Source organism: Halichoeres trimaculatus, unplaced genomic scaffold (genome assembly GCF_033239565.1).
Source record: "Halichoeres trimaculatus isolate MK-OKI-2021-1 unplaced genomic scaffold, fHalTri1.1 fHalTri1_scaffold_21, whole genome shotgun sequence".
In the NCBI taxonomy this organism is placed as follows: Eukaryota; Metazoa; Chordata; class Actinopteri; order Labriformes; family Labridae; genus Halichoeres; species Halichoeres trimaculatus.
The window spans coordinates 21909289-21929883 of record NW_027437199.1 but is presented as its reverse complement, the minus strand read 5'-3'; the positions used below and the strand labels follow the sequence as shown (position 1 = coordinate 21929883).

General features: G+C 41.3%; 2 protein-coding genes across 3 annotated transcripts; one reads left to right on the top strand and one right to left on the bottom strand.

Moving 5' to 3' along the window:
* Positions 1–80: 80 nt before the first annotated feature.
* On the bottom strand, positions 81–18593 carry LOC141810572 (dynamin-1-like protein). 2 transcript variants are annotated; one of them, XM_074698252.1, is made up of 19 exons: positions 18384–18593; positions 17789–17930; positions 17227–17273; positions 17072–17143; positions 13408–13494; positions 12908–13070; positions 12710–12830; positions 11516–11647; positions 9846–10052; positions 9510–9630; positions 9168–9323; positions 8996–9085; positions 8798–8890; positions 5675–5728; positions 5329–5409; positions 3011–3142; positions 2818–2927; positions 1008–1167; positions 81–919 (listed from the first exon to the last, which is right to left on the bottom strand). In XM_074698252.1, the coding sequence occupies exons 1-19, from the start codon at positions 18483–18485 to the stop codon at positions 863–865; spliced, it is 2127 nt and encodes a 708-aa protein (XP_074554353.1). In that variant the 5' UTR covers positions 18486–18593; the 3' UTR covers positions 81–862. The 2 variants fall into 2 exon arrangements, with proteins under 2 accessions (XP_074554353.1, XP_074554354.1); XM_074698253.1 differs by lacking the exon at positions 5329–5409.
* A 104-nt stretch (positions 18594–18697) lies between these two features.
* stmp1 (short transmembrane mitochondrial protein 1) lies at positions 18698–20163 on the top strand. Its single transcript, XM_074698255.1, has 3 exons — positions 18698–18844; positions 19151–19204; positions 19600–20163. The coding sequence occupies exons 1-3, from the start codon at positions 18830–18832 to the stop codon at positions 19669–19671; spliced, it is 141 nt and encodes a 46-aa protein (XP_074554356.1). The 5' UTR covers positions 18698–18829; the 3' UTR covers positions 19672–20163.
* The last annotated feature ends 432 nt before the right edge of the window (positions 20164–20595 follow it).

The following is a 20595-nucleotide window of genomic DNA, read 5'->3' as shown; positions in this document are numbered from 1 at the left end:
TAATCCAAGAAGTGTCTCTTTTTGTGGTGTTACCTCTACGTTCTTACAGCATCAGAGTGGATAAACACATCACAGTGGCATTAAAATAACTTTTTATTCATTTGGGGAACACACAGAACCACAGTGCACTTTAAATTCCACATACGGGTATTGATATGTAAACAAAATGAAACAGTGCTCATCACATTATCCACACACTTAAATAAGGTTAATAAATAAAGGTTCTGATGGCGTACAGTGTCAGGATGATGGACTGTCTAACAGTACAGTGTGGAGACAACAGTGCAAAGATCAAGAGATGTTGGTAGGACTGTTTCACTGCAGAAAACCAATCCCTGCTGAGACTTTCAGGTCCCGTATTTTTGACACATGACAGCTACTCTGAATGAAACGGCTGCAGATGAAAAGGATCTGTTGATTTTCTATAACCTAGAGCCATAACATTTGAAGAATGCTTTGTGGAGCTGCCAGAACGGCGTCCAAACTTTCATTTCCACTTCACACAAAAGTCCATTTCCATTCTGGTTAACCACCGTCTGTCAGAAATGAAAAGTACTTTTGCCTTTGGCTGCATTCCTTCTGGAAGCCGTGAGAGGCCACTACACTTTCTAAGGTTGGGTTTTGAACATTGTCTGTGAGGGGCAGTGTGTTTTTATGAACCTAACAACATCAAGCATGTAATTAAACTTCATTAACTTACATTTCTTCGGTTGGCTCGAGTGCCTTAGTGATACCTACTGCGCATGAGAGCAGGGATCAGATCAGTGCATCTAAAGCTTCATGTTCAGACATGATGAGAGCATGAAGCGTCGGTCCTTTAGGCATGATGAGGTGATAACAGATCAGGTTCAGCTCTTCTTTCTCACCACAGATGTGTTTCCCTGATCTCAGCAATCACTTGGCTGGCTCTCTGCAAAGCCTGCAGACAGAAAACACAGAAAAACAATAAATAAAAAGAACAACAACTAAAAAACTTTAATTCATCAGGGACAAACAGCACAGGTTACCTGCAGCATGTCAGCAGCCTCTTTACGCCGCTGAGCCATGTCCTCTGATTCAGTCAGTAGGTCGTTGAGGAGACCAGATTTATACAGCTGGCCAACGAGCTCGCTCTGGAGGCTGTCCTTCACATGGTTGACCAGGAAGTGCATCACTGCTTTCGGCACGCTGCAGACCAGAGAGAAAGAGAGGTCTGAGAACGAGGAGGGAGGATAGTGCAGGGACTGCAACGTTTCTCTTAAGAGAAGAGAGTGTATCACCCTCTGGTTTGCTGTGGATAAAGAATTTAGCTGCTGAAATCCAAAATGTGAGTAAGAGAGAAAGACTCAAAGATTTTTGCTTTTCAGGAACTGTTAACAGTCAGGCAGTAAATCTACACCGGATAAACTGAAATCTGGTGTTTTTATCTCATTTTTAGTACAAAACGTGTTATTAGACTTAAAGGGGCTGTGAGAAGTTTCTAAGTGACCCTGAAAAAAAATGAGTCTTCTAGATATATTCCTGATCATAATCCACGCTTTAAATGAGTTTATCAGCGCCAATAAAGGTTAGTCCTAAATTAAACTTCTTGTCTTCACAATCAGTTCAAGACGGGATTATTTAACGGCAAGTCTAAGTCTCTAGGGCAACACCATGTCAGCAGACGAGGTTTAGTTGAAAGAAGAGAGATCTGTGTTTTTCTCTGCTGAAAACGATTTCTGTGATCAATTTTTGGTGATGGTTGACACAGGAGCCTAACTGTCAGACAGAAAAAGGACAGAAGAGCAGAAGAAAGATAAACAGGAGAGCGAGAGCACGAGCTACAGGCCAACACAGGTGCTTAACATTAAATCACGAGCTAAAGGCTAAAACACAAGCTAAATGCTAAAACAAGAGCTAAAGGCTTAAACAGGAGCTAAAGGCTAAAACAGGAGCTAATCTGTTTGTGCTAATGTTGATTCCAACCCACAGTCAGCAGTTATTCTGCAGTGGTCTGTTCAAACTTGAGAGTCTATCAATAAAATGAAGAGGGAGGTTACGTTAGCTCTGATTGGTTGATGACTGGCAGGACATAACCAGGATTTTATAACGTTACACATTACAGACATGTCTCAGAGCACCAGGCTGTGAGTAGAGCTAAATATAGCCAGCTGCTAAACTAAAGTACAAACTGACAAAGTTAGCTTGTTGTCAGGTTTCAAACTGTAGCTCTGCGTAGCTGTTGATAAATACCTTGGCTTGGGGCACTGTATCCGTTTAAAAGTTATCTTGAACAAACAAAAGTTCTTCAAAAAAGAAGATCTGATCTCCATTCATTTCCAAAACAAACACACCACTTGTTAAGAGTCACGTCTTGATGACAATGTGCGTGAGACTTCGGGCCACAAGGTGTCTCTGCAGTCTGATTAAATAGAGTCTCTTCACAGTCCCTTTAATATGAGCCACATTCACCTGACAAGTCCAGAAAAATGTCTTATTACAAGATACTAAAAGATTAAACTGTCACCTGAATTGCTTGTAAAGATAAAAAGGTAAGAAAAGTATTTGGTCAGTTTCATGAAATCAGAATAAAATCTGAATCAAGAAACTAAAATACATTTTTCTTACCTCAGTGAACCTTTTTTTATTCTTTGAAACTGGTTTGTAAGAATGTAAACACGACTCAAACAGAGAGAAATACACAGTTGATGCACTCATTTCAGCTGCTGGACAGAGCACTGAACACTGATTCAGAAGAATTGTGTGAATATAGTTGATTATAACATGTGACCCAGTCCAACAGAGCGGAACAAAGATGTGTTAAAGTTAAAGGAAACATCAGGAAGTCACTAGGCCTACCTGTCCTGAATATTCTTGCGTACGATAAGGAAGTACGACTTGATGAGGCGCTCGATGACCTCACAGTCCCTCTGCTCACGTGACGACAGCTTCCGAGCCACAGGCACCGGCTTCAAGACAAAGAGATGAAATGTTGATGTGATGAAATTAAACAAATTGTAATCTCACCAGCAGGAGGCTAATGCTCAGTTACCACATCCAGCAGGTTGACGACTCCTTTCAGAGGACTTCCAGGTCCAGAGCCGGGAGCTTCCTCTCCTTTCTTCAGCATCCCCCTCCAGTTTCCGGTGCTGTCCTGCTCACTAGGGGGGCCTGCTGCTGGAGCCTGAGGAGCCAGGAGCACAAAAAGACAGGGAAATGAAGATAAAGTACGATCACATCATGAAACGATCAGATAAACAAACAGCACTGATTTAAAAGGATCCACAGGGAAAGAGCGGTTAGACGGTGGAGCTTAAAAACCATGGAAGACAAGACAAACAGGCAAAGAAGTCACAGGAACTCAAAGCCAAACATTCAAACTGAGCGGTGTGCAGAGTCTGACGGAGTTAAGGTCTTTGTTCAGGAGAGGTGCTTTTAGATAAATGCTAGCATTAGCATGCTAACATATCCAAGAATAGAGTTCCAGTAATCAACCGATACTCGTTTGGTGCTGGTATGGTGCTAGTTCCATTGCTTAGTTGGCTCTAATCATTTTTTTCCAAAGAACTGGTTTGGTTTCCCATCTGCATGGAGCCAAGATGAAGCTATCAGTATGTCACTGCATACATAGCTATCTGTGTGTGTGTGTGTGTGTGTGTGTGTGTGTGTGTGTGTGTGTGTGTGTGCGTGTGTGTGTGTGTGTGTGTGTGTGTCTGTGTGTGTGTGTGTCTGTGTGTGTGTGTGTGTGTTATCAGCTGTAGATGATTGGGGCGTGGGGCAGCAACAAAGATGGTGCAGGGAGTGCTTAAAAATAGGCAGAAATTTATCTTTTAAATGCGTTTGTGACATTACTTTTCCCAACTGCTACATAGAGTGTGCTAGTCTGTGTGTGTGTGCGCATTTGTTTGTGTCATAGACTGTATATAGAGTGGACAGCATGGCTCCGCCATTTATCATTTATCAGCAGAGACGATGAGGGATTATGGGAGAATCTGAGTGGAGCTGGGTGACAAATTTTTTTTTTTTTTTTCGAGAGAGAGTCTAATCACTTTCTGACTCTGAGATGTGAAAGGTACCCAGCCCCAGCTGTACACGATAGACAGAGCAGAGGAGGAATGTGAACATATGAACATGAGGCAGAAATGACATCCCATCATGTTAATAAGATCAATAACATGAGCCTATTTAGTCTGTTGCATAAAATAACAAGGTAAAGACCTGGTTTATGATAGAAAATGCAATGCTGCTTCAGTTTCGCCTCCAGTTTAAGTTATGAATGAGAAACTCCAACAAAACAGACGACTCACTCAGCAGCTTTCCTTTTCAGGAATAGCCGTGTTGACCCCTGATTGTTGGTCACGGTAGCCCCACCCTCAGCCCTTGTGATACTCTGTGCTTCGCTCTGGCCCAGGAAAGACTTGGTGCTTGCTAAGTACCAGTTTTGAGCACCCTGAAGCCAGAGTTTTGTCACTGAAAACACAACGGACCAGTGCTAAGTCAGGCACTGGTCCGGAACTGGCACTAACACCAGCTCGGTCAAAAAGGGGTATAACAGAGGGGTTGTGTGGGCAGGGAGCCCCCAGAACTTAGACTGAGACTTTTCTCATTTTCATTGCACAAAATTCACAGCAGTGCAAGTGGAATGAAATGTCATTGCATGGCTTCCTGAGTGTTGTCAGATGATGTAGAAAGAAACCATATCACCAAATATAAATTAGCATAACATAAGGAGGCTCCATCCTCTGAGGAACATGCATGTCTGTACCAACATTTCTCTGCACTCTATCTCATAAAGGTTGTTTAATCAGATGTTTTCTTCCATGGTAGGGTTGCAGCAGTGGAAAATTTTCACAAAGGATCAGGTTTTCACTAAGAGATTCTTGACAATTATTACGTTTTGTTTCTATCGTAGTTAAGCAAATGACTGTGGCACATTCAGCAGACATGTTAAAACCACTGCCGCCTTAATCCACTTAGCCAGACCTCCACAGGACCCCTACAGTGAGTCCAATTAAATCTGAAAACCACAAAGACTTGAGCACTGAGAATGTCTCTACTCCTTTCAAAGTGAGAGAAAAACAGACAGCAACCAAAGAGTTAAGGTTTGGCGGAGGTTTGAGGAGCAAACAGAGGGAGAGGGAGGCTTTTTCTAACAGGAGGACCAGCTTTGGGGAAACAGACTCTGCAGAAAACAAAGTTGTTAGTGCAAGTCCACACAGGCTGAGGAGGAACCAAACAAGAGCGTGGCATCAGCAGACAAAGATCAGAGAGCATGCCAGCAGCCCATGCCCATCCAACCATTCCTCCATCTATCAGTCCCGCCCCACCAGCAGCCCCCGCACACTGCCATCGAGCTGCGTACGTGCCCACCTTGGCACCATCCATGTCTACTCCAGACGCGTGGAGTTCGCCAGAAACCACAGCGGGGCCAGGCGGGCCTTTGCCAACAGACTAGCAGGAAAATGAGAGCAGAAACGGAGAGGGAGAAAGAGAGCAGAATAAGCAGTGTGAAGAAATGTGCAGAGAGACAGAGGGAAGGAGCTTGGCAGTGGAAAGTCATTGGAGGGGAGGAGAGAAGAAGAATTCCTGAATGGAAACTATCCGAGGCATTCACAGATCCTCATCCTGAACGAGTGATAAACGCTGCACAAATCATCTCTTTACCCCCAACACTGCAGACTACACACAGCAGTTCATCCATTTCAAACGTTGGTACCTTATCTCTGGGAACTGCAGCAGGAAGCTCCCTCATCCTGTTCCTCCTCTGCTCCTACAGGGTCGAAGAAAAATGGAGACATTAATAAAGGTTTTGGTAAAATATGGAAAACATCAACACATGAGGTGAAATCGTGATGAAAAGCAGCAGATTTAAACACATAACCTCCTCAAATGATCCACATGCTAACTCTTACTTGTGTGTTCTGTAGAAATGAGAATGTCATGGATCTTGGAGGACAAGAATCTCCTCTGATGAATTAGAGGTATGACACTTAACTTGCCAAGATTTCTAGCAGTTTAAGTTAATGTGTATGACACTGTGACGTGTGACGACATAACAAAAATCAGTTTTTATCCTCACAATTCAAACAAAAAAAATGATAATAGAGGAGGAAAAGATCACTTAACCCCTTGATGCTTGTTGTTGCAAATTTGCAACATACCCTGTCAGGTCTTAATGCAGCTGAAGTGACTTTTGTATCCCACTAATGCCTTTTGATTTATTCCATATCAAGGATCGTATCAAATGCACTACGTTGCAATGTCAAGGTCAAAGTGTGAACTTATCTTATCTATGTATATCATATAACTTATTGGGAACTATTGCATGTACAACATTTAAATTTACAATCATCATTCAATCTAGCATCTTTAAAATTGCAAAAACACATAAAACATTTTTTGTATTATTTTAAATTAATTGAGGCAGTAAGGGGTTAATATTATGAAAGGTTTTTTTTTTTCCACTTTGAATTATTTGACTCAAATCCCTGATGGGTAAAAAAAACAAAGACAAATTCTGATGTTTAACAAAAAAGAATTTAAATAAAACACAAGAATCACTTCAGACAAAACAAATCTTTTTGAAGATATGATCGGATCAGTAAATGAGTATATGGTATACATATTTTACTATTTACTGCGGACAAAACTGTGTGTCTCCACTGACTGTTTCTGTGCATGTGTTGGTGAGTTTTCACCCCCAAAAAACTTTTCTTTCTTAAACCGTAACTGTATTACATATCCAGAAACTCTGCTGTCTCACTAATGTGGCATTATTCTCCTCTAGCATCAACCCACCCGCTCGGCTGTTGTTAAAATCATCAGATGTAAGAATACTTTTACTGTATTTCACTGTATTTCGATGGTTTTGTTTAAAATGATGTAAAATTAAAATTCAGTCTGTTCTAAAAACAGATTAAACTCAACACAGAGGCTTTAAAGGTAGAGTCTGCAGGAATTTCCTAAAATAATAAAATGTCAACTTTTACAGGAATAATCCTGCTCAGTTGTCTCCTCTGGGCCTCTGTACATTTGTGTTAGTGTCTGTGTCTGCCTCAACCCCCTCCTCTGCCTGGATGTTGATATTTGGTTGTTTCTGGACGTTTCTGGATGGTGTAAGGGCAGTAATATCAGCCAAACACAGAGCGCCCAGTGTTCAACTGGCTTTGTGATGGGGAGTCTAAGAAGCTAACCAGAGCAGTTAGATAGTGGACATAGCACTGAGGAAGAAAAGAGGAAGAAAAGCACAACTAAAATGAAACGAAACACCAAACATATAAAGCTTGTGTGGGTGAAGCTTGGCTCGACTTTCACTCACTTTCGGGAACTTTGAGAGCAGCACGGGACAATGAGCGAGGTGAGTTAGCTTTCTGCTAACCAGGTATGTGTCAAATACCAATGATTAGCTCTAACTGAGCCAAGGAGGAGGAGCCCAGATTGAATGTTGTGTTGTGTTTACTAAAAAGTAACCAACGTTCCAGCAGACCCTACCTTTTAGCCGTAGAGAATAATAAGAGCGCTCAAACCTTCTACATTTCCTTGGGTCATATGATCCAGCCGAGTTACCAGCTGTGATACCATGATTTCTGTTTGTGGATGTAACAGGACTTGGTCTTAAATAACTTGATCCTGACAGCCACTGATTTAAGGGACACGAGCTAGTCGCAATATCTAGAACTGTTTCTGTGAAACAAAACTTTGAATATTCTGCAATGCAGGGAAATGAATCTTCATGAGTTCAAACAGATGAATTCCATGTCACTGCTTTATAGCTAGTTAGTATACCGTAAAATACCAAATAGTAGCCAGGCGTTTATTTGTTTCAATCACTGAGCAGACCAGGCGTTTATTTGGGACCGGGCGTTTATTTGGAACAGGCGTTTAATTCCTTTCCCAGAAAATAACATTCAGCGGAAGTGGTAACGTCTTCTTTGACTCTTCAAAGCCTCCTCATCTTTACATTGTTATTGCATAATTCGTCCTGGCAGACTACCTGCGTTTGTTTATATCTGGCACGACGCGCATGGACTGATACACTAAGCGGCGAGCGCCTTGTACCCAGCTGTGGCTCTGCAATGGAGGTAGCGCCGTTTTACGACACGATGAGAACTAGAGCCTTATTTAGCGGTGTTTTGTGTGAAAGTAACGCGCTGACAATTCTCTAAATAAAGCGTGAATGCAGACCCATATCAGATTTTTTCGGAGGGAGTTCGTTTATTTGTGTTTTGGGTCAAGTAAAATATGGGCCCGTCTGGGTCTGCACTCAGACGGGGCATATGAGCAGACGGCAGACAAGCAGACGAGCAGGGAGGGGGTGTTTGGTGCGAGTGCTCCGGGCTTCTGCTGCACAAAAACACTGCTGTAGGGTCATGTGTGCCGAACCGATTACGTCGATCCGAACGGATCACAGATCAATCATGATCCGTTGCACCACACCTAATAAGGTGCAGTCTGATTATGTTTCTTTTTTAAAAATCAGTTTTCAAGAGTCAACTGGCAGTTGTGAGCTCAGCGTTTGCATGTGTGTTCTGTAACTACAACCGTGGAATGAAAAAAAACCCAAAAGAAATTGACTGCGGATTGTAGGCTGCGCCGAGTCACTTAACATACCCCTGGCGTTTATTTGGAACGGGCGTCTATTTGTCAAAACTCCTGCTACACCCGGCGTTTATTTGGAACCCGGCGTTTAATTGGAACCCGGCGTTTATTTGGTATTTTACGGTAGTTAGTTTCATTTTTCACACTTTGTGATTTAAAAAAATCTGGTTTTTATCTCCTTTTAAACATCTGATAGAACAGTATTTATACTTTTTCTGGTTTCCCCGGAGTGGATACAGACCTCTATGTTGTTGTTCATGACTCCACAGGCATCTGCAAAGTCTGGATGTTTGGTGTTGATGTAGGCCAGCTCTATTGCAACCAGATTATGAACCTACAGCAAGAAAGAAGAAAATCATCATCAAGAAACACCCAAACCTGGAAGCTGGAGTCTGCAGGTGATGCAGCTCAGATAGAAAAGAGATCAATCTGATGGTACCATCTCGTTGGTGATGGGCAGCCTCTTCCTCAGGAGCGAGGTGACAACTTCCACGATGGCTTCATGTAGTTTGGGGAATCTCTGCAGCTCCTGCAAACAGCAGTCAGAGCTTTGATGTGTGAGCAGAGGAACAGATGAATAACTGCGCTCCCTGCTCTGACAGAGTTGTTACCTGTGTGCTGTAGTTACTGCAGTGCTGAATGATCCTCTGCATCTCCTCGTGGACCAGCTCTACGCAGCGCAGACTGGGCTCCTCCAGGCGTTTCACCTGCTTCTTCACCAGCAGCTCGAAGGAAACCTCAGGCACAAACAGGGACGGACGCGGGCCCTGATGAAAGAAGGGAGAGAGAAATGAAGGCGAGCTTTTTACTACGGCAGCTTCTTTTAAGTGAGCAAACAACAGAAGTGACAGCACAGACTGTGTATTACAGGAAAAGTCCTGTTTCTATTCCTCAGAGCTAACGATGACACACAGCTCCCTAATGATGTCCCATTTAGGAGACGCTGCACTCACGGTGGCGTTCCTTATGGCTGTTAGGATGTCGATGGTGCTGAGTCCTCCCAGAGGATCCACAGACTCCAGCGTTCTGCCAAAAGTCTCATGGAATATGTAACAAATTCTGGCTCCACCGCACCTGAAAAACAGCAGCGGGGGGATATTAGCAGTGATGTGAACCCTGTGGCCTGCTCTCCTGTCAGCTCCTCCTTCACAGCCGCCGTGCGTGCTTCTACTTACAAGTTGTCTCATATTAAATGATGAAACCAATGCAGTTGTTTTGCTCATTCTGTCTGTGCTGGATCAACAGCGCCACCATGTGGCTGAGAGACAGAGAGACATGTGGGTACTCACAGCTCTGCTGTCTCGATGTACTTGGCCGTGCCCTCGATGGTGTTGCAGTACTCTGTGGCGAACTTTGTGATGAGCTGCAGCAAGGTGGCGCTCTGGTCTTCAACGGGTTCACCGTAGCTGCTGAGCAGGGACTGGTACTGAGCCGCCAGGACGTTGATCCGTGTCTTCAGCTCAGGGAGGCAGTCTCTGATGTGATGCATCAGTAGCCTGATATTATGGAGGAGAGGACAGAGAGGTCACACTCATTATCACTCTGAGCTGTGATTGGACAGAATAAACTCCTACTGTCTGAAAATAAAAGACAAAACAATCTCTGATCACTGATCCTCTTTACAGAGTTGATGATGCTGACGTCTGCTAACGTTTCATGCTTTGTCTTTATAGCTTAACCTCACTGTGTCCACCAGGACAAAAGCTGTATAGGTATATTTTTCATTCAGGTGCACTTTGGTTATCCAGTGCACACAGAATTCTGCCTCGTAAGGTAATGAGTGAAAAAATAATAATCTGCAAAACATGCATTCATTTACTTCTACTATGTAAACAGATGATTTAGGACTTGTTTTTGTCTCTTTTCAAAGTTATTTCTCCAAATCACAGATAACAAAACATAAAAAAATCCTCACACTTCCAAATATTTAACCTTTCAACACCAAAACAATAAAGTATTTATTTTTATCTTTGACTTATTGAAACCCCTAAAGGTAATGAAAAAGTACAGATCTGGTGCAAACTGAGTTCAAAGAGACAAGAGTAGCAGTGGTCAATAGAGCATCACAAACACAAAGCAGAGAAACAGGAAGAACAAAGACGTGATTTTCAGATTGTTTTACAACAAAAACACAGAGCTCTGCTCAAACATGCAGGAAATTTCTGGGTTTTGTTTCAGTGCATCTGTGCGTGTCTCTGCTTCACCTCCATTACACCTGCAGCTCTTATACAGCATACACTGGGTTCAAATCCACAGGTCAGCAAATACTGACATTCAGTGAAATTTGTTTTGAGTCTTCTCCAGATTAACTACAGATCTTCATGAACAGAACTTTCCTTTTTATATCCTGATGAGTATCACCATTGTTTAATTATTAATCATATTGTTACTGAGGTTTAACCAAGTGGCAACCTCCAAAAACGTGAAATGTTATAAACTGCAGTTCCTGGAGTGTCGACTAGAAGTAGCTGCAGAAACGCCAGAAGCCACATCCAAGCCCATTAACAAGCTTATCTTTACAGCAGACATAAACATGATTTTAGTCTGACGAGCTCAAACCTACAAGTTTCACATCATCAGGGGTGTGGCTGGCTTGACTGACAGGTGGGCACGCTGTAGCTGTTAGTGAGTAGGCCAAAGGCCGCCTCTTTACCTCACTCTAACTTGAACAAAGGAAGACTGAGTATCAGAAATAAATATCAGTTATAAGCCACTTTGACTACTAATAATCGGTGTCGGCCCTGAAAAAATATATCAGTCTATCTCTGTGAAGAACGTCTGTGAACGTCTGTGAAATGTGATTGTAGTTTCCGGTAAGTGCAGAGCAGCAGTGTTTGATTTGGGAAAACAGTACCCTGTCAGATTTCATGCACTGTTTCAGTAAGTGCAGAATATACACAATATACTTCATGTAAGTTAATGACAAACAAGATTTAGGACACACGTTTTGGATATTTACCTGTTGAGGGTTCTGGCCAGGTATTTGGTTCCATTTCTTGTTGCGAGTGATGGATACTTCTTCTGCAGGAAAGCGTGTTCATCTCGGATTGCATCAGCCACTGACTTCTTATTGTTGATGTCCAGCTGGCTCCTGAAAGTTGAACACAACAAAACAACAAGAGTGAGTCTGAGTTATAAAGGAAATTAATAGAAACACTAGGAAAATATGGTGGCCGGTAGGTATCAGACGAATTGCAAACGCAAAAGCCAAAACACGTTGGATGTGCAGCAACAACAGAAGTTAAGACAATAGATTATCCTAACGGAGAGAAAGTTGTGAAAGTAAGTAAAAGATTGCTTTCTTTTCTACCTAAAGCTAAAAAATATATAGCTTTAATGCTAAAGTTATTGATTCATAGCTAGCTAAATATAAGCTAAACATAAGATGGCATATTTTTCTGGTAAAAGAAAAAAATAGAAGTACTATGATGGAATCCCAAGGTGAGACCCCTAAGATGCTGTGTTTATCAAAGATGAAGTTCTAATCATTTACTTACTTTCACAACTTTTCTGTATCTGTTGGGAAAACTAACCTTTTTAACTTTCATTGTGGTTGCTTGTGTTGTAGCTTTTGCATTCGTGTTTTTGCTCTTGCATTCCTGTTGTGGCTTTTTTTTTTAAAGATATTTTTTGGCTTTTTTTGACATTAATTGGGTAGTGGAAAGGACAATAGATAGAACAGAAAACAGGGTAAGAGTGGGGAATGACATGGGAGAAAGAGGCCACAGGCCGGATTCAAACCTGGGTCACCCGCCCGAGGGAAAACCTCATGGAGGGTAACCTAAACCACTTGGCCATCTGCGCCATGTGTTGTGGCTTTTGCAGATTGTCTGACACCCACCAGCCACCGTAGGAACATAAAGACCATCTCATAAATGAAGGTGATGACATGTCAGTGTTTTGTCTTTGCTGCCTGGTGTACGGTTCATCCTGATGCTGTATATGGAGGATAATGGTAATAGGTGTTCATCAAACTGCATCAGCTGTAGTATTTAAATCAATACATATTGATAGATGAGCATTAAAAACGTATGACAGCTCACTCAGCCGTGTTCCTCTGATCTCTACTGAGCCTCTCGTCTCTATTATTACACCCTGACTAATGGATCCTTTATCCTATATTCAGTACAGTAAACAGAAACATGTCTCAGACCTGTTGACCACGCCGATGAGTCCCAGTTTGACAGGAATGACTCTCCCCATCAGAACATCCATGGCATCAGTACCAGCATCCATCAGGTCCAGCTTCGTCACCACAGCCAGCGTCCTCCTGCCTGAGAGTGGCACAGATTCACATTTTATACCTTACCGTTCACTGTTTAAACATCATTTATGACAGCTGCTTTCTTACCATCTGGGTCGACCTCCCGGGCCACCTTCAGAGCCTCCGAGGTGGCCATGTCTGTGTTGGCAGCGGTGACAGCCAGGATGATGCAGTTGGGGTTAGAGATGTGCTTCAGGATTAGATCCCTGATCTGCACCTCGATGTCCTTAGGCTGATCACCCACGGGCACCTGAAGGGAACAATACCAATTAAAAGTAAAGACTCCACGTCTCGGCTTGATTTGTTCCAGAGAACAGCAGGGGCTTTCTCAGATTAACACATGTTCCACCAGAGATGAGGACTAATGAGGCTGGAATCAAAGCCTGCAGCACCCCGGCTCTGACAGAAGGTGTGGAAGCATCCACAAAGAGTCACTACTTCCCTGAAATCCACATGCATCAAATAACAAAAGCAGCGTCTGACAGGGAGAGCGGTAAATCTTGGTTTTTAAGCGTTCTTTAAGGGTTTCCCCAGGAGTCCAAGATGATCAAAGCATCTCCTGGAGAGCAGGAAGTAGCGTGCATTACCTTGGTGATTCCTGGCAGATCCACCAGCGTGAGGTTGACAACGTGAGGTGAAAATATCTTCAGATGAATGGGCTCATCACTGATCCCCTGCAGAGGGACAAGGGAGGAATATACGTGCACTCTTTATTTAACAGCCCAGCACTATAAGTCCACAAAAGAGGAAATAAAGTTGTTTTCAGACAACTGTCAAATCCAATCACCATGATAACCTAGTAGGTAATGCTTGAGCTCACACAGGACTGTTTCAGATGCTGCTGAGTCTCTGCTTCAGGGACGGTTTGTGCTTCTTGTGTATGAGCATAAATTCTCTTAAAATTAAAGTTGTTTGTCACAGAAAGTTGGAGTTATAAGAAGTTTGATTTTAATTACTTTGATTTTAAAGTAGAGCCAAGTTTTGAGTGTTTGTGAATCCTGAAAACACCCTCAAAGCAGCGTCATGTCCCAGTCACTCTGGATAAACTTCATAAAAGTTTGCTGAGAACTGTGACTAAAATGAAATGCTTTAAATAAAGAGTTGTGATCATGATCTAGGTGAGAACTGAAGATCTGTTGCCCAAGGGAAAGACAGGCGAATGCTGATGAGTCCAGAGGCATTTCTGCTGTCTGGCATAGCTGCCATTACTGTTCAGCTCAGCTGCTGCCGCTGACTGTGACAACTGAACATAGTCTGAAAATGTCAGACAGCTGCTGTGAACAGAAGATTACCTTATTTAGATTTTACATGTTAGATGACAGTTAGCTTGATCACATCACAGAGAATAAAACCAACAATGCAGAGAGGGCAAAGCTACTGATAGTTAAAGATCATGTGAGAAGAATCCAGTTTAACTCGGCTGCAGCGACACCTCATGTCCCGGAGTCTCATGCACACTGGTGTGAAGACATAACTCCGAACAAGGCATATGTTTGTTTTGGAAATAAAAGATCTTCTTTTTAACTCTGCTTTTTTTTTAAGAAAACTTTTTACAGGAAGCAACGCCATGAGGTTTTCATCAACAGTTACATAAAGCCACAGTTTGAAATGTGACAATAAGCAAACATTGTACGTTTGTACCGTAGTTTAGTAGTCGGCTATATTTAGCTCTACTCACAGCCCGGTGCCCTCAGACATGTCTGTAACGTGTAACATTAGTGAATCCTGGTTATGTCCTGTCAGTCATCTACCAATCAGAGCTAACGTAACCTCACTCTTCATTTTATTGATAGACTCTTAAGTTTGAACAGACCACTGCAGAATAACTGCTGCAGTATAGCTCGTGTTTTAGCCTTTAGCTCGTGCTCTATCTCTCTCCTGTTTCTCTTTCTTCTGCTCTTCTGTCCTTTTTCTGTCTGACAGTTTGGCTCCAGTGTCCACCATCACTACAAAATTAATCACAGAAATCATTTCCTCACTACTAAACTTCATCAGTCGGTGTGGTGTTGTCATAGAGACTTTGATCAATACAGTTCTGCTGATCTGATCTGGAAGCTAAGAAGTAGCATTCAGGAATAACCTATATTGGTGCTGATAATCTCATTTTAAAGTGAAGATTATGATCAGGCATTTATCTAGAAGGGAGACTTTTTCAAGATCACTTAAAAACTCATCACAGCCCCTTTAAATAACATTCATGATATTCAAGAATATCTTTAAGTCTCTGCAGGACAAGTAAATTTATTGTCTGCTCTGGTTCAGAGAGACTCCTCATGAAGTCAATGATTGTGTTTTGTGCAAAATGAACAGGGTTTCAGTTCTTCACAATCCTTGCTGAAACTCCTGACAGGTAACAGTGAGGTTTTTTAAACTGTTAACTTAAGTTTATTAATGCCACAAATATCCCTTTTCCATTAGAGTATTCCTATTAATGATACAGAGTTGGTTCAACTTGAGAACCATCAATGAACAAGCCTCGTCCACAAGCAAGAGACACAAAAGAGACACTTCATTACCTATGGAATGTGCAAGGACACATGTCCCTAATTTCAAAACAGAAACAAACATGCTGATCTGAAAAAATCTGATGTTATATTCAGGGTCTACACTTATACATGTGAGCATACGTTCAAGATGATGCTGGGAAACCTGATTTTATAACTTTAAGTCAAACATTTTGGATTTTATACAATGCTTTCACATTGGCAAACATCCCTCTGAAGCTCTGTTGTGAAATGTAGTTTCCTCAGTCAAACTTTTTCTTCTTAGTAGGGGTGCACCGATCACAATTTTCTGGCTGATCACCGATCTTTAACAGGGTATATGCTAAAATCCTGAGGTTGATTTCAATACCTTTTTAAGACTTTTTCAAAAACCTTTAAAAAAGTTTTAAGACTTTATCGCAACTTTCAGTTGTTGTTGGCATCCACTTTTTAACAGTTGTAGTTTACATTTTTACAGAAATGATGTAAGCTAAGGAGGAATAAAGCTTGAAAGAACAAATGAAACTAAAGGCAGGTTTATCGACACTACCACAACAAGAAACAGGAGTTATTCAAGGCCAACTTGCTGAAGAAAATGAGAATTTATTTAATCATTTTTTAAATTTAGGACATGTGCCGGAGAAAGTGTGATTTGCTTTAATGTTGTATTTAATTTGTCTTTATGAAACTAGAAATGACGTTAATTTATAGCTGGTGTTTATACTGTTCACAATCCTTATTGTTGTGTTTTATTGTAACTAGAGTCTTTATGTATTTTTTTTATTCTATTCTTTTTTATTTTTGTATTTTTCTACTGACTCTATCGATTTCTGCTGTTAACACAATAATTTTCCAGTTTGGGATCAATAAAGTAATTCTATTCTTTTCTATTCTATTATTTTAGAACTTTATCGGCTGAATGTTTAACATCCCAATCAGGGGACAGTTACAAGGAGGAAAATAAATATTCATGGATATTTTTTGGGTCAAAGCTTGAATACCTATGAAAATTAATACTTCATAAAACCACAATTAAGACTTTTTAAGGCCCTTAATTTTCCCAAAATTGATTTATCAACTTTTAATACTTTTTAAGACCCCGCCGACACCCTGTTTAAAAAGCCTGACCTGATACTGATTTAAGCCGAACACCGATCTTTATTTTTTTTTTTTATAACTGACAATATAAACCTTCAATGTTCCAATCTTATTTTATTAAAAATCATTGAACATTGCCTATGAAAAATAAAATCTTTATGTTTTAGCTTAAACAACCAATAAAGTGTCCTGAGTTTTAGGTCTCAGAGCAAAAAGCAACAAAGGCTGGCTGTCAGACCTTCCTGGAGGATCAGTTTCATATGTAAGGATGGGCTGATCACCGATCACACAAAATTAAGAAAATCGGCACAGATGGATCAGTGCATGTTTACTTTTTAGTCTTTTTATCTCATTACATCGGGATTAGTTTGATTCTCTGTCAGTCGTACACATTCATCACTCGTCCCCAGTTCACCTGCAGATCACAAATAGCGTGCACTTCTTTTTGTAACCGTCAGGAGAAAGATAAAATACATTTTTTATGTGCTATCTTCTCACCTGTTGCTCATACAGTAGTTGATTCAAGAGTTGCCCGTACATTTTTTTTTCTGCAGCCTTGCTTTGAGTGAACTCTTTTTACAACATCTTGTAATTACTTTATGTCTCTCCCACAAACAGATTCATCACTAGACTCTGGTCAGGAGGTGAAAGGTCATCAACCGTGTCTCACCTTGTTATTCCCGGATATTCGCTCTGTTTCGTTTTCAATTTCTTGCCTGATTTCATCAAAATCTGTGAAGATCTGCAAAAAGACAAATGCAAATATTCAAATTCATATAAATAAGCAAGACTCAAGACTATTAGACAGTATTAAACACATCATACCTGGTTTTTAGTGTGCAGAAACTTTCCCCACTCTTCACCCTCTCTGCCTGTGAAACAGAATTTAACAAAGTGTAAGTATTCTCAGATTAAGCAGTCATGTGTGTTTCCTATCACCACCTAAAGTCAAACTACTGAGTGCAGGAGGTTAAACAAGCACAGCTAACATAAAGGCACCTGAAAAGAATTGCTAATCAGAGGAATACAGCAGCTGGAATTACAGGTGTGGCTGTTAAAGGAGGGAAAGGATGAAAAGCTAATCCAGGTAGACACATGTACCAATGCACCTTTGTGAAGTACAGTGTTTTTTCACACCAGCATCTGTAGTGAGTGAAAAGAGAGTGACAGAGACAGAACTTAAATAAGAAAGTCTGGGCTACAAATTACATCATGTTTTTAAATTCTGGGTTCATTTCCTACATGTTTGATTTTCAGGATACAAAAAAATAACGGTCAACTCTGCAGAATCCTTTTTTCCAAGTACAAAGAAAAGAAGCAAATTCTGGACACTGGAGTGACTAAGTATGTGAAACACTGCTGAGATCTGAGGGATTATGGTACCCACCACTTTCATCACTCTTCCTGGCATCTCCAGGATCCACATGGACCAGCTGGAGGATGAGAGGTCGCCTGGTTACCACTCCAGTCCCACGGGGCAGCAGGTCTCTTCCCACAAGGCTTTCAAGCACTGAACTCTTACCACTGCTCTGGAGACACAAAAAGACATGCAGGGGGATGAGTAAGACAGGGGATAAACCAAGGACTACATTTACCAGATGACCCTGAATTGTCACCACGCTGGGTCAGGTGCACAGAAAATCCCACCGGTCTTTTTCTCACGCTTTAACCTGCTTTAGGCTTACAGAGGTTGGAGAGCATGGGGATGGGCTCTTGAAATAGCACAGTTTGAAATAGATTTGACTGCCTGTGCCAGAGAGGGCTTGGCATATAGATACTGCAGCAGCCTGCTCGATACCCAAAGCTGCAGGGCTGCTCAAAGCTTTTCCCATGTAGACACTATGGTTTCAAACATATATTTACTATTGTAAATGTTTAATTACCTTTAATATTTCGCTATGCATCACAGCAAGGCAAGGTTAACGAGCTAGCATCACCTGCTACATTAAAATCACATTGAAATCAGACAGTTTATTTATTACCTGAGTCCCCACCACTGCTATCTGCGGCAGCTGGATGATATCCGCGCCCACTGTGTTGAAAACATCCTGCAGCTTGTTAATGACAGGAATAAGAGCCTCCATGGTTTCAGAATATCAGATATTAAACAGATAATTTCGAGATGGAGCCAAAGTCATTCAATGTCCCACCGACACCACCATTGCAACAACACCCACTGAGGAACGACACCGAATATGCGGCTGTGGGAGTTGTAGTTCTCACGCGGGTTGATCGGCTCTGCTTGTTCCTTGGAAAAGACTACACTTCCGTAATCACGCGATAGTTTGCTTTGCTGTAGTCGCGCATGCGTAGATGCATTGTTGATGACCGTCAGCTCCCTCAGACGCTGGTAGCTTCTTCTCTAACTTACTGCCTCATATTCCGTCAGTAAGTTAGTTTACTGTTGCCAGTGCTTCTTTACCTCATCATGCTACAGTTTCTGGTAAGTTAAGCTGATAGTATTTTATCAGACACGAACGTTTGATAGGTACTAAACCAGGCTAATTTAAGCTAGCTGAGCTAACTGGTAGCTAAATGTTAACTGGATGTGAGCGGTCTAAAAATATTTTTAAAGTTTTATTTTTTACTTCAAAAAGTTGTTTTAATTCACCCTACAGTCAATATTAAACTTAATAATTAAAGTAAATGAGATATCACTGTTAAACAAAACATGACACTTTTCTTGGTGGTAGTTGCTCTGTAGGACGGTGTTTCTGTCCCTCTCTGACATTTGTTGTTTCTCCTGCAGGCTGGCTTCACTTTGGGAAATGTTGTGGGGATGTACCTGGCTCAAAACTACGATGTAAGTCTCTAGTATGTTTTCTGAAACGTTCAGTACTCTACCTGTCAAACTGGCTGATATCTACCACGCCCTGTGGCACAGACCAGGCAGGTATAAACAAGTGGTGAAGGAGCTTTTTTATTCCTCACTAATGACTCACAGCTACCATCAACTATACCATCCATTATGGGCCATCCTTTATTGGTATAGCTGTTTTCATTATGTATGAACAAGCTCTTAACATTATACACTTCATCGACTAACTCTTCAGAGCAGCTCCAAGTCTTACTCGGCATTAAAACCTGAACAATGGTTGGAAAAGTGCAAGAATGTTGGATTAGTCTGAATAGGTTTTTGGTAGATCTACCTTTGAACTTGTACTTTTATGTCTAACTATTCTGCTTCTCTCCACTTAGGTTCCCAACATAGCCAAGAAGTTTGATGCCTTTAAGAAAGACGTCGAGGCCAAGAAGAAGCCCCCAGAGTGACCAAAGCGGGACCATGTTACCATCAAGAAGAGATGGAGTCTGGAGAGAGGCTATTTATTTTACAGGGTTACTGTTTAAGAAGTAAATATTTGCTGAAAGGATTGATAATGTAAAATATATAAGAGAATAACAGTGCCTGGAACCACATTTGTTTCTCTCAGTACTGTTAGAGGCACGTTCCATTTAAGCCTATTTTTATAAAATCAGTTGCGCAAACTCTGGGTTAAGAGTTAGTATTGTGATAAGTTGAAGTCCAGCATTCAGCACTGTTGGCTGGCCCTTTTCTGGAACGCACTGTGGTGTTTTACCTCCACTTGTTCATTGTGCATATGATCTCCAAAGTCAATATTAACAGAGCTCAACATTGCACAAAATTAAGATTTTCCTTTACAATTTTCCAAATTACCTGTTAAACTGCCAAACTTTTTATGACATAAGTGTGAAAAAAAACCTCTGAATCATTCAGCTTCCAATAAAGTTGCTTGTGATAAATGAGTGTCTTTGTGTCATGGATGAATTTAAGTGTTACTAACACATTTTGAATCTCTGTCTGAATTTGTCTGAATTGTGGGGATAACACACTGCAGTCATGCCTCCTGTTCCAGCTGCTCCTGTTTTAACAAATGTGTCCACCAGGTGGCGTCATTAGCAAGTATTGAGTTTAAGGTACATATGACCACTGTGACAAAAAAAAGTTCAAAATAGCTCTTCCTTTTCTTCTTCCGCACTGTTCCCTTCTCTTTTATCATGTTTGAATTTGGCCATCTAAAGCCGGTGAACTCTTTGTAATCCAATGCATTATGGGAAATTTAGTTGATATTCTCCACTTCTGACTTTTGGCACTAAAGGACCTGTTTTGGGTGTATTCCTGTTTTCTGGACTGGTCTTAAAGTGTGAGACTGTGGTTTCCTTGATTTGGGAAGC